Raw genomic sequence first — 13649 nt, forward strand, 5'->3', positions numbered from 1 at the left:
AGATACCATTTTAAGTACTGCTATCATACCTGTCTGTTCTGTATCATACCTGACTGGTCTTCCAGTAGATTTCACATCATTTAACAAACCTGTTATTTAACTCCATCTGCCCCCTGGACTATCCCTTTCTTGGAGTCTGTGACATGATGGAGAATGAATCCAGGAATTGACACTGCAGGAAGAAGTGGTCTTACCCTACTGATGACTAGAACATATTTTAAATTTGTTCAGTCCTAGGAAGGAGTTTTCTTTTTGACAAATCTTGTTCTTGTTACAAAAAAATGTTTTGAAATGTTCCCAGCTTATGCTGTTAATTTCTTCCCTAAAGGAAAACAATAGAATTTTGCCCAGACTTATTGCAAAATATTTTTGTTTATATTTGTTTCAAAACTTCAGTTGACTAAGTGGTAATTTTTGCAGTCTAAATATTCTGTTTAATCTGTTTAAAAATATGTACAAGTAAACTGCATTCGGGGAAAAAGAATTTTTGTAATGGGAAGGAAGTTCATAGCTAAATTAATGTATTTCGACAAAACATACAGTCTAAGCCTAACTGTAGATTAATTTTCCATGTGATTGTTAAATATTTTTAAGTGTTTATAATTTAAGAGTTTAATCTCAAGTACAGAAGACATTATAATCTATAATATTTCTAATCTTGCCTTATTTGAACAGGGGGAATTTGTCTCCTGCTTGTTGTCACTCTTGCGTCAAATGACTGATAGACATTATCAGCAGCTTCTTGATAGTTTCAGCACAAAGGAAGATCTGAGGGTAAGTGACAGAATTATCTTTCCACTTGTTTGGGGTTTTTTTTATTTCTCTTTTTTATTCAGCTCCCTTTAAGATATTTCTCCACTGTCAGGAGAACCTGTCAGACTTGTAATGTTTGTGTCCCCAGTTCGATCACAGAGGAGGGTAGGTGCTTGGGTCCTTTCAGGACAGCTTCTAAAAATTCCATTTACAGATCTGGGGTGATGAAAATATGGCATTTTGAATTCCTATTTGGAGAAAGAGGATAGATTTATTTTTTTAAAAAATTTTCCTATGCATAAAGGCACAACCTAAGATTTTGAATCTTCTAGACCCTGAAAAAAATTATGTAATATGAAATTTGATCCACAAAAGAAATCTTGAGTAATCACTTATGCCTATTCAACTGGTCATCCTAGATAAGAAAGTAATCATGTCCTACTGTGATAGTATGTTTTTAGATGTTACTAATTTAATAAATGTAGGGAAAAGACAAGTCCAGTTATGGTGCATTTCCAGATTTCCTCAATTTTCTGATAGCTGTTTGGAGCTGTCCTGAAGAGAGCATACCATTTGTAAGTGCCTTTTCTTTGTAGTGAGATGGTCATATTGAGCTTGAAAGATAAAAAACTATGCTGAGAAGTTACCACTACCTTGAATCAGGAGTTAGAAAGGCAATTTTAGTATATGTTATGCAACACAGGTATTTGCTGAAAATATTTATCCTTTTTTTTTTTTTTTGAGTTTTGAGCAGGTCTAAAATCCTTGCTTTAGATTGCTATATTTCCCAGCAGTTTCAAGCTTGATTTCTGTTTGATGTATGCATGAAATAAGAGTGTTGAGTTTATTCATACTTTCTTGCTTCTAGAACATGAAATCTCTAGAATTAATGCTTGAATGGCGTTTGATTTGACACATTTATATTCTCCCCACACACATACCCTACTATTGTACAAAGACGTGGAAAGCAGCTGTAGCCAGTGCCATCAGTTAGCAAAATAGCGGTCTTAGGAACTCAAGTCCAGGGCATATTATTTCCATTCAGACCTCATCAAATCAGCATCAGCTCCACCAGTGATTCAGTGGCAGTAGGTTGATCATAATTAATGCCACATTCTTCTCTTCTGAATCTTAAATAATATATTGGGTTTTTTTCCACTCCCTTAGAAATCCCAAATATCACTGAAATACATAGAACTGAGAGCAAGAGGGGAAGATGGGAGTCAGAGTGTGAGGCTGTCACACTGCTGTTAATCATGCAGTGACTGTGTGTAACAGACTTCCGAAACCATCTTGCCGTGTACCTTAGTGTCTTTGTTTTGCCAAGTGTAGAGGTTCCTTGGTATTTTATGTTGGTTTAGGATATGTTTCTTGGGAAGTGACATCAGTGTGAGTAAGTGAAGATTCAGAAAGTGGAAATAACTGTGATAATACCTTTTTTGTGTATGTGAGGTATTTTGAGAGGATAAACTAGTAGCTATAGTTAATGTTAGTTAGTTAATGTTATAGTTAGTTAATGTTATAGTTAGTTATAACTAACTTATAGTAAGTATGTACTTTAAGCTTCAGTGTTGATGACTGCCAGATTGCTATATTTTTTGCTATATTTTTTAGTCCTCTTTTTGCCCCCGGTCAGTGATGTCAAAGTGGATTGTGTCTTCCCTAAGCCACATTACATGTTACAAATTGGATACAGGGTTTCCAAGTGGCTTGGAATCACAGAATTTTCAGGGTTGGAAGGAACCTTTAAGACCATCTAGTTCCAACCCCCCTGCCATGGGCAGGGACACCTCCCGCTCGATCAGGTTCCTCAGAGCCCTGTCCAGCCTGGCCTTTGAAAAAGGCCAGTTTTTTTCTTTCGAAAAAAACTTTGAAGAGATGGGGTTTCCAGCGCCTCTCTGGGCAACCTATTCCAGTGTCTCACCACCCTCACAGTGAAGAACTTCTTCCTAACATCTAATCTAAATCTAACCTCCTCTAGTTTGAATCCATTCCCCCCAGACCTATCACTACCTGGCATCCTAAGAAGTCCCTCACCAGCTTTCTTGTAGCTCCCTTCAGATACTGGAAGGCTACTATAAGGTCTCCTTGGAGCCTTCGCCTGTCCTGACTGCATAACCCCAACTCTCTCAGTCTGTCTGCATAGGAGAGGTGCTCCAGCCCTCTGATCATCCTTGTGGCCCTTCTCTGGGCACGTCCATGTCCTTCTTGTAACTGGGGCTCCAGAACTGGACTCAGTACTCCAGGCAGGTCCTAACAAGAGCAGAGGGGAAGCTTAACCTGCATGTAATCCAGGTCTTTGAATTGCTGTCTTTTGTGGGTTCTTTTGCTTAGCCTGTCACTGTTTATGATCTTATCTGCTTATAATATAACTATATGGAACTGTTAGGTGTAGCAAGACGAATCTCTCTTAGGGAACGGCACTTCAAGGTCCAACCAGCTGTTCCAGCAGAGACTCACGAGCAATGCTCTAAGCCTCTGGCTCTCAGAGTTGACTAGTGTCGCAGTACGAGACGGGGACCCAGTTTGATGCAAACAAATGTCCAACTTTATTGAATCAGAAGGCAATATTTATACACTAATCTAAGAGCTAATGCCACGTATACATATCGCTGATTGGTGATTTCTACATCTCGTTACACACGTTTTAACTTGATTGGTTACAAAGCATTTAGCAACAATTAACTAACAAAGCTTGTCTTTCACACATTTGAGCTTCTTTGTAGACATTACAATCGTGCCGATTCCCTTAATCTAATCGTCTTGCTTACTCCTTAACCTTTGAGTGTTCTAACGTACTGGTCCCTGTGGTTACAAAAGTTGCTTTACGCAGAGCTGTCCTTGCGCTTAGCCCAGGGCTTATGGTCGAATTGTTCCATCAACAATTGTTCGGTACTAACAGTTCGAGATTGTACTGCCTCAGACTAGCCCGGATCAGTGCTGTTGCTCCAAGAGCAACTGGCCTCTCTGCTGGCTAGCTCGGGACTGAGCTCTACCTGTGTCTTAGGCCTCACCTTTTATTGGCCCCCTGGTTCTGCTCATGCGCAGTGGGGGCCCACCCTAATTAGGCACAGGTGGGCTTGACACAAGCTCATGCTCACTCCCTGGCAATTAGTGGCACCTGGTTGTCTCATTTCACTACAGTTAGGCACTGATCTCACAAGGTATTTTTTCTTTCTTCTGGACTAATTCTTAAGGTTACTATGTTAAGTTTCTTCATGAATGCAGGTTTACAGAGCATTTGTGATGGTAGTAAAGAATACCCCCACCAAACCACTTCTCCAAACAAAAATTCACTCATGCAAAGGGAAGAAAGATTGCCTTTCATTCTATCAAAATATACTTGCAGTTCTTTTTTTTCCTTCTTTTTTTTCTTTCCTTTTTTTTTAATTACATTTCCAGATTGTTAATCATAGAATCATAGAATCCTAGGGGTTGGAAGGGACCTCGAAAGATCATCTAGTCCAACCCCCCCTGCCAGAGCAGGGCCACCTAGAGTACATCGCGCAGGAACGTGTCCAAGCGGGTTTTGAATGTCTCCAGTGAAGGAGACTCCACAACCTCCCTGGGCAGCCTGTTCCAGGGCTCTGTCACCCTTACAGTAAAAAAATTTTTTCGAATATTCAACTTGAACCTCCTATGCTCCAATTTACACCCATTACCCCTTGTCCTATCACTGGTAATCACTGAGAAAAGCCTAACTCCATCTCCCTGACACTCGCTCCTTACATATTTGAAAACATTGATGAGTTCACCCCTCAGTCTCCTTTTCTCCAAACTAAAGAGACCCAGCTCCCTCAGCCTTTCCTCATAAGGGAGATGTTCCACTCCCTTAATCATCTTCGTAGCTCTGCGCTGGACTCTTTCAAGCACTTCCCTGTCCTTCTTGAACTGAGGGGCCCAGAACTGGACACAATACTCCAGGTGTGGCCTCACCAATGCAGAATAGAGGGGGAGGAGAACCTCTCTTGACCTACTAACCACACCCTTCCTAATGCACCCCAGGATGCCATTGGCCTTCTTGGCCACAAGGGCACATTGCTGGCTCATGGTCATCCTCTTGTCTACCAGGACCCCCAGGTCTCTTTCACCTACACTGCTCTCCAGCAGGTCAGCCCCCAACCTATACTGGGACATCGTGTTGTTCTTCCCCAAATGCAAAACTCTACACTTCCCCTTGTTGAACTTCATCATGTTTCTCTCTGCCCAACTCTCTAGCCTGTCTAAGTCTCTCTGAATGGCCGCACGGCCTTCCGGTGTGTCAGCCACTCCTCCCAGCTTAGTGTCATCAGCAAACTTGCTGAGGGTACACTCTATACCCTCATCCAAGTCGTTGATGAAGATATTGAACAACACTGGTCCCAGTACCGACCCCTGAGGGACTCCACTAGTCACACACCTCCAACCAGATTCTGCCCCATTGACTACAACTCTCTGACTCCTTCCTTTCAACCAGTTCCTGATCCACCTCACTACCTGATCACCAAACCCACACTTGGTCAACTTATCTACAAGGATGCTGTGAGAGACGGTGTCAAATGCTTTACTGAAATCAAGATAAACCACATCTACCGCTCTTCCATCATCTATCCACCTAGTAATTTCCTCATAGAAGGCTATGAGGTTAGTCAAACATGATTTACCCTTGATAAAACCATGCTGACTGCTCTTGATGACCCCCATGTCCTTGATATGCCTGGAGATAGCGACAAGAACAAGTTGTTCCATCACCTTTCCAGGGATGGAGGTGAGGCTGACCGGTCTATAGTTACCCGGGTCCTCCTTTTTGCCCTTTTTGTAGACTGGAGTGACATTTGCTATTCTCCAGTCCTCAGGCACCTCTCCTGTTACCCATGACTTACTGAAGATGATGGAGAGTGGCCTAGCAATGACCTCCACCAGTTCCCTCAGCACCCTTGGATGCACAGTATAGCAAAATCACAGTTAATCACAGTTAATCACAGTATAGCAAAAGGGAGACTTCTCATGAATGACATCTACACATTTTTATATCACATGCAACTGAGTGATGCTTTAAACAAGTGCTTGTTTATAGAAATATTCCCTCTGTTTTGTAAATGTATTTAGTTGAGGTAAATGACATGGAGACTATTTTTACTTTAGTCCGCTTTTTAAGAGAGTCAGCTTTTTTCCACAAAAAGCAGAAGATTGAAAAAGCATTTTATATTTTTATATTTAAAAACATGCAAATAAAGTAAGAAAGAAATGACAAGGGATTCATGGCTGCGTAGTAGCCCCAGGAACAACATTTCACTCACTTTTTTGAAACATTGACTTCAATGAGGCAGTAGTTTTGAATGCTTCCTTTTATCTTTTAATATGATTTTAAAGATATCCTCCTTTTGCTTAGCACAAAATGCCATCTTATTCTAGTAAATATAACCATTTATAGAACAGAGGCACCCTTGTAGGTGGGTATTTGCTGCTCTGAAAAAGCTCAGATCTAGTTTCTGACAAGAGGTAGCAGTGGAAGTTATAAATAGGAGAATTGGGAAAGTGAATGAGTAAACCTGTATATGTTAGCACAGTGAAGCTCTGAGCACAGCAAGGTGAGTTTGGTTGATATGTGTGAGTTTTTTAATTTGTAAATTAAAAGCAGACAAAGCAAACAGATAAGCACCTGCCAGAAAGCCTGTTTTTTATCCATGGGCATGAGTGCTGGGGCAAGAGGGATAGGTCTAAAACATACTTGAGTGGCTTCTGTTGTAGTGAGGAAAGAAGATCTGGGAAAGGAAATGTCCACAGAATGAATGAGATCACTCACTGTCAAACCATTCTCTTTCTTACGGACACCTTGGCACCCTGAAAAAAAGCTCTAGCATGCTCTACAAAGACTTGGTAACAACTAGCATGATAAAACTGCAGTGCAAACAAAAGCTAGGGGTGATCAAGCAATTAGCTTCAAAGCTGACTGTTGACCCAAACTAAAATTTTAATATAGCTGCTCCAAGAGAGATGCAGTAAAGAGAGTCTGACCTGCTTTATAGAGGATTTTGCATGCATATAGGGAAATGCGAAAGAAATTCCAAAGTAGATTTTGATTAAATTAATAGATAGGTTTCAGTCTTTCAGAAGGCCATGCTTCTCCCATAATGACATTCATTTCATCAAGCAAATATTGCTGCTAGAGCAACTGTACTGTAATATTGTGATATTATTTAAGTGGTGTAAAATAGCACTAGACCTTATGTAGTCTAGCAAGGAGTATTAAGAAATGTTTAGACTGTGTAAAAGGACAAATTATTCCCTTGCTATCTCTTAAGATAGAAGGAATATGAGACATTAATGATATCAGTACTCAACCAGACTAATATTATTTCACTTAGACTGCCGGAAAAGTGTTAAAATCCTTTGCTTAGTCTCTGTAGTTCAGCAGCCAGTTAGTTAGCTCCCTAACAGCAGCGTTGTGTATTGTGTCTGGATAAGAGATAGGATAAAAATGGGATATGGGAGAATTTGGGGCGTTGTTGTGAGGTGACATAGAGCAGTGTTTGAGTCATTGTTGTATTGTTGGCACAGAGCTACAGAGATTACAGCACAGGGAAGGGAGGTAACCCCTAAAGGGAAAAAGGAGCAAGCAGAAGCATTGAACTTTAACTAGAGGGGCAAAGCAGTTTGGAATAAATGTGTTGCTTGTAGAGCTACTTGTTTATCTGTAACTCCACTCAAACACTATGTTGTCTGCAGTAAGTGTCGTTTATACTCTTTAATACAGATAATTTTTTGTCTTCTGCTTAGAAAACAGGTTGTCTCTTTTATGTAATTTTCTCTGGTGAGTGGGTGCAGGGATCTCAGCTGCCTGCATTCATCCTCCTTTACAGTGATTCTCTAATGAAAGACATCTGTTGTGCAATTCCTGTCATCTACACCTTGGTAAAAGTACTTGAGAATATATTTTGGTGTTCAGTTTGGTGTTTTGGGCTGTTGTAGAAAATCTGTGGAGGCTTAAGGACAACACGTAGTCACCAATATGGTTAAAGTGAAGTAGTTTATTAACAATTTACACTCGCTTTATATAGAGCCCTTGTTTATATCTTGCAGGTGGCTATATATTGGCCACAAATCCTGTTCTCACAGAACTTCTGCTGGCTACATCATTATCCTGATGTTACTCTTTTCTGCTGCCAGCTCCCTTATCTTTTTCCCATAGCTCATCATTCAGTAACCTTGCAACTGGGCCTCAAGGCCCTTAGCTTACTCTAGCTAAAGCTAAATAGTCAGGATTGCTCACGTCTGTTTTCTTCCAGACAGTTTCCCAACAGGCTGTCTACGAGTGGTGTGGGCAGAATCAATACAAAACTTTTCAAGGTCAGGTACCACACTGATTCTGTTAGGCATGTTATATCACTTGCCTTGTGCTCCTCACGATGTCAACAGCTCCATTTTGCTTACTGAAAAAACCTCTAGGCAGTACTGTGCACAGTCAAGATGGGCCATTAGAAATACCATCTTTGCTGGTAGTTTTATTTGTGAAAAGAAAATCTGAAAAAATATGTGCTGAAAGGAATAGTTTTATTCAGTTTTTTATTAGTGAGTTAAATTACATAGGAGATGATAATGCTAAAAGCTCTTCAGCAGTGCTTTCTGCATTCAAAGTAGCTCACGTGTTCACTATTCTTATGGATTCAGCAAATGAGGCAGAATAGTTTGGTGACCTGCAAACGGGCAGCCAGCTGTAGTAACAGTTCAAGGGCCTGGGCATCACTATTGAATTCACTGGTCTTTTCAAACACAATGTTAAAATTGTCCTTAAGCTCTTGCTTTCCCATCAAACAATGCCACTTTTTAGAATAAATCTTGAAAGTGATGAAAACCTGGCATGATTAAGGGCATATTCAGAACTCTGTAGTGTCTGTAAAGTGCTTTTTTGATTTGCAAATTGTTCTTGGGATCACATTTGTGGAAGGGTTTTGGTGGAAACCAAATGCAACTTTGACATTTCTCTTATGCATTGTTGTTAATGGCAATTCAATAAGTTATTCTCCTTTTAAGAAAAAGGAATTAAATCACTACTTGTAGCTTTCTTGGGGAATAATAAAAAAAAAAAAGAAAATATATTCAGAGGTGTATCTGTCTTGAAAATAAATTCATTTCTGTTTCTATAATGATTTTGTGTCTCACATTGAAATATTTTTAAGGCAGCGAAGACATATGACTGCTTCTTTTTTCTTCCAAAGGATTTCCTGCTGCAGATTTTCACTGTATTTCGGATACTAATACGACCAGAGATGTTTCCAAAAGACTGGACAGTGATGCGTTTGGTTGCAAACAAGTAAGGCATTTTCAGTGTTAATTAACAATATGGGTAGCATGCAAAGACCATGGTATAAATAAGTGAAGTTATCTGATATATGTAATAAAAATCAAAATATTGTTTATAATGCTGGTTGCAGTTTTTCATTTTTAGTTTAAAATCTCTGGACTTACATGACAAATTCATAATAAAATCTGTACCTCTTCCTCGTCTGAATTTCAGTAAGAACATATAACTGAAAACTCAGAAACACTTTTACAGAATGAAGATGCTAAGCATCAATTGCTTTGTTTTCCAAGTAGCAAATGACAAGTCTCATAAGGACTTCAGTCAAAATGTGAAGTTGATAAAGATCTGTTTGCTTTCAAGAAGAAATTATCTGATGTAATATCCTTCGTGACATTTTTGCATGTTTGCTAATTTAGTGCTTGTCAGAAAAATCCCAAATTAAAAATCGCAAATCACAAAATGAGGTACAGCACAGGCAGCACTAACACAGGACTCTAAGTATTGCTTAGGGATACTCTGAGATGTAGCTTGCCTCTGAGCTATTCTTTCTCTTATTTTTAGAGAAACAGGTTCCTAGCCTTTCTGAGTAGTCATTGCAACAGGTCTGAAACTGATGAATTTTGTTTCACGTATGTCACCAGTTATCCTTTTTTGTAGGGGTAGCTTTTAGATCAGATATGCCAGCTGCACAGTCAACACAATTATACAAACATCAGTGTCAGCAGAGGAGGGGTGTTGTGTTGGGCAGACCTATGAATCCTGAATTTAGAATTAACCTAAACTTCTATGGTACATACTACATACTGTGATGCCTGATGGAAATTGGTTTTTAGTCTGTTATGCCTGCTGGCTCCAAGGAAAATTTAAATTAATTGTGCTGTAGAGACTACTAGTAACAATATTAAATATGTTAAATTTGGCAAAACTTGTGTTGATAGAAATGAAGAATGATTTGGGTTGGATGGGGCCTTAAGGATCATGTAGTTCCAGCTCCCCTGTCATGGGCAGGAACACCTCCCACTACATCAGGTGCTCAAAGCCCCATCCAACCTGGCCTTGAACATTTCCAGGCAGGGGGCATCCACAGCCTCCCTGAGTGACCTCTGTCAGTGTCTCACCACCCTCAAAGTCAAGAATTTCTTCCTGATAATCTAACCTAAATTTATGGTCTTCCAGTTTAAAGCCATTACCCCTTTTCCTGTTGCTACATGCCCCTGTGAAAAGTCCCCTCCCCAGCTTTCCTGTAGGCTCCCTTCAGGTGCTGGAAGGCTGCTCTAAGGTCTCTCTGGAGCCTTCTCTTCTCCAGGCTGAACAACCCCAACTCTCTCAGCCTGTCTTCATGGGAGAGGTGCTCCAGCCCTCTGATCACCTTTGTAGCCCTCCTGTGGCTACAGCTCCATGTCACTTTTGTGTTAGTGGCCCCAGAACTGGACACAGTATGGCTTCAGTTTTCCTGAGGTGTTCATGAAATATATTTGTTTATGTTTGTGTGTGTATACAAGCATCATAGGATTTGTTCAAACTTTGCCATGACTTGAAAAAATAACATTTTTTGGTCATTTTTATTATCTCACCTAGTGTTGCTAATCTTGCCAAGTTTGATTTTCAGCAAGAAATTAATTGTCAAATCAAAGAATAGCTGTAATAATTTGTTTCTCTGTGTGCTATTGAAAAAGTTATGCCTGATACAAGTCTGCATCTGGTAATCATGCTTCAGAAATAAATTGAGAAACACAGGAAAGAAGGAAAAAAACTTTTAGACTAAAAATATAATCTAAGAAATTCTTGTATATTCCAGAAACAGCTGGCTTCACAGATGGTTTTGCAACAGCTGACATGTGCAAAACTAAGATTCAGGAACGACCTTGGCACGTATTTCTCAGGCTGGTGATGTTCAGATATGCCAAAGATGATGATACTAAGTTCTGCAAAAGGAATATTTACTTGCAGCCATATTTTAGTTAGCATCACTCATCTTTTAGTAATCTATGTCATGTTGTTTCTAACCCATCTAGGAGGTGAATTTATGTCGAGTTCTGTCAGACAGAGAAGATGGGCAGAAGCTGACAATAACTTCTGGTGGCAATTGGCCATGAGAAGCCAATTGGATCAGCTATATGGATGTGCATATTGCATAGACATGGCTGCCAGCAGGTGTGATGTAAACAGAACTTTACCAATTCAGAATTCAACAGCTTCTTTCTTAGACATTTGTTCCTTTGTGGAGTAACTGCTGGTTTCCTATGAAACAAGGTTGGCCAGGTGTACTTAAAAGTGTGGTGTGAACTGGACTCACCTTCCTACTTTGTATCTCTATGGCTTAATTTCTCCAGGTTTTTGAGGGAGAAGAAAGGAAAATCCACTTATTTTCTGAGCTGCAGAGCACTGCTTTTTCCAAAGCTGTTTCTGAATGAGCAGTCCTTCCTTTTACTTGTTCCCCACTGCCTTTACAGTGGCTGCCTTCCTTCAGCTTCCCCAGGGTGTTCAAAACCACAGGGCCACAGAGTTGTAGCTTTGCTAGAATTGTCCCAACCCCACATTTTTAAGTGTTAAGACAAGAGCCTTAAGCCAGGATGAGAAATGAGGGCACTAATGGGAGTGGCTGTGTGCTCTTCACCCTGAGCTTCACTTGATGAGCTGAGCTCTTCAATGGTCTGAGACTCTTCAGGATTGAGGGCAGAACTGCTCGAACACTGTGCTGCTCTGCTTGTCTAAAAAGCGAAACTATAAGGTCTGATCCATCTTTTTAAGAGCATAGTAAAGTAATCTGTTAACAGTCTGTGTCTTTTCTAACTCCTGCTTCATAGGAATAAAATGACTGTCATCTTCCCTGTGTCAGTGGGCTGCCTCTTGGTTGTTGAGGCTTCAGCCCTTTTCTGAAGGCAGAATGTGCCTCGGGAGCTTCACCCAGCAGTGCAGTGATATCACCAGCAGCACTGTCTTTTCTCTTCCCAGCCCCTAGAGTGATATGAAAATTCCAACTGTCTGTTATTTAGAGAAAGAGAGAATTAGACTGTCTGAGCCTAGGGAAGAAATGAGTCCTAGGAAGGATATGATCAGGCAATAAGCTTTTCCTGAGGGGAATAAAAAAAAAATAAAATAGTGGGTTTTTTCCTCTTATATATGCAGAACTTCAGTTACCTGAAAGATTCCTAGGTCTTAAAGTACTATAATTCTTTCAGTATCTAATATTTATATATAAAAATATTGCTTCCCATGGCTACTAGATTTTTTCTTTCTTGTTGCAGTGTTTTCAGTAATTATGTAACATCTGATACTTCAGTGCTGTCTGATATTTAAAAAAAAACAAAGAACAAAACGGAAGATACTGTAAGCTCAAGAAGATAAATCTGTAAATATCCAATATTCAAAAATATAATGATGCATGCATGATCTGTAGTTCTGAACGTCTGATGCCCAACATGAAAAAGTATTATGGCTACCATTATAAAACTAAGTGACTTTCAAAATTTCTGAAATAAAGTAACATTTAAAAAGGCAGACTTCATGCTAGATCAGAGGAGTAGATCTTTTTTGAATTGTGTTCTGTGATGGAAGGAGAATAGCATTAAAAAAAATCCTTAATGTTTATTTGTTGAGCAGTTTAATTGTTGAGCAATGAGACAGAAATCAACTGTTTAAAACTGCATAACCATGCAATGTCTGCATTGACATTCTTCAGCATACACTGAGCAAAGGAAATAATTGCTTATGGTTATCCATGATACTAACAAGGATATGACAAAATATTTTTTTTATATATACTATAGAAAATATAATTTCTTTCATTATAGGGATAGACTTTGTGTATCAACTAGTTAGTAAGCTGTAGCTTGCTGGGCCTCTAAGCAAAGCTTCTATCTGTAGCTCCAAATGAACATTGCATAATATACAAATGTCTGAAGCAGTTGCCTAGTGCCTGAGAGGAATCCAAAATTGTATAATAAAATAGGCCAGACTAAAATTGAAGCTTCTGGATTCCACCTTCATACTTTCTCTCTGAACTGGAAATCACTGTGAAATGGTCATTCACCTACGTTGCCCTAAGGTTAGGAAAAGAGTCACTTATCTAATGCTTTAATTGACTGGCATCTGTTGAGAGCATTTAAACAGACTCAGATGGCTTTCAGGTATGTCAAGTTTGATTAACAATTTAAGTGAAGAGACTGTTGGAGAGCCAAGTGAGTTTCTATTGCTTTCTTGAGCAAAGGTTTGATATTTATAACATGCTGTGCCTATGTATTATTGAGCAATGAAGTAATTTTCCCACTGCTCTCAGTATGCAGGAAGCTTTAATTTTAAAGATCTCTGTGTGATTAACTATATATATACTTTCAGCATGTTGTTGAATGGTAGAAATGCTAGATCGTACAATTAGGTCTTAATTTGAATTTATAAACATTCAAAATGGATGTATGCATATTATTATTTATAGCAAAATAATCGGTCTGTAAGACTTGCTATATTTTGTTGCTTATACTAAAAATCCAAATGTATCTATTGACAGTTGGGCACAGGGACTTTAAACAGAGAATCCTTTTGGCTATCTAATTCAGTGATGACTGCAAGACGTTATTATTTTTTAAAAAGTAACTCAAACAGAATACACAGT

The 13649-nt window shown here is 39.3% G+C and overlaps 1 protein-coding gene across 1 annotated transcript in view; it reads left to right on the forward strand.

Moving 5' to 3' along the window:
* DOCK4 (dedicator of cytokinesis 4) overlaps window positions 1–13649 on the forward strand; it is a 152198-nt gene that overhangs the window by 88041 nt on the left and 50508 nt on the right. The window contains exons 28-29 of the mRNA XM_030469473.1: window positions 676–774; window positions 8952–9046. Of these exons, the coding sequence (XP_030325333.1) occupies window positions 676–774; window positions 8952–9046 (194 nt within the window). The remainder of the gene's footprint in view (window positions 1–675; window positions 775–8951; window positions 9047–13649) is intronic.

The sequence above is a fragment of the Calypte anna genome, chromosome 1 (genome assembly GCF_003957555.1).
Source record: "Calypte anna isolate BGI_N300 chromosome 1, bCalAnn1_v1.p, whole genome shotgun sequence".
Classification (NCBI taxonomy): Eukaryota; Metazoa; Chordata; class Aves; order Apodiformes; family Trochilidae; genus Calypte; species Calypte anna.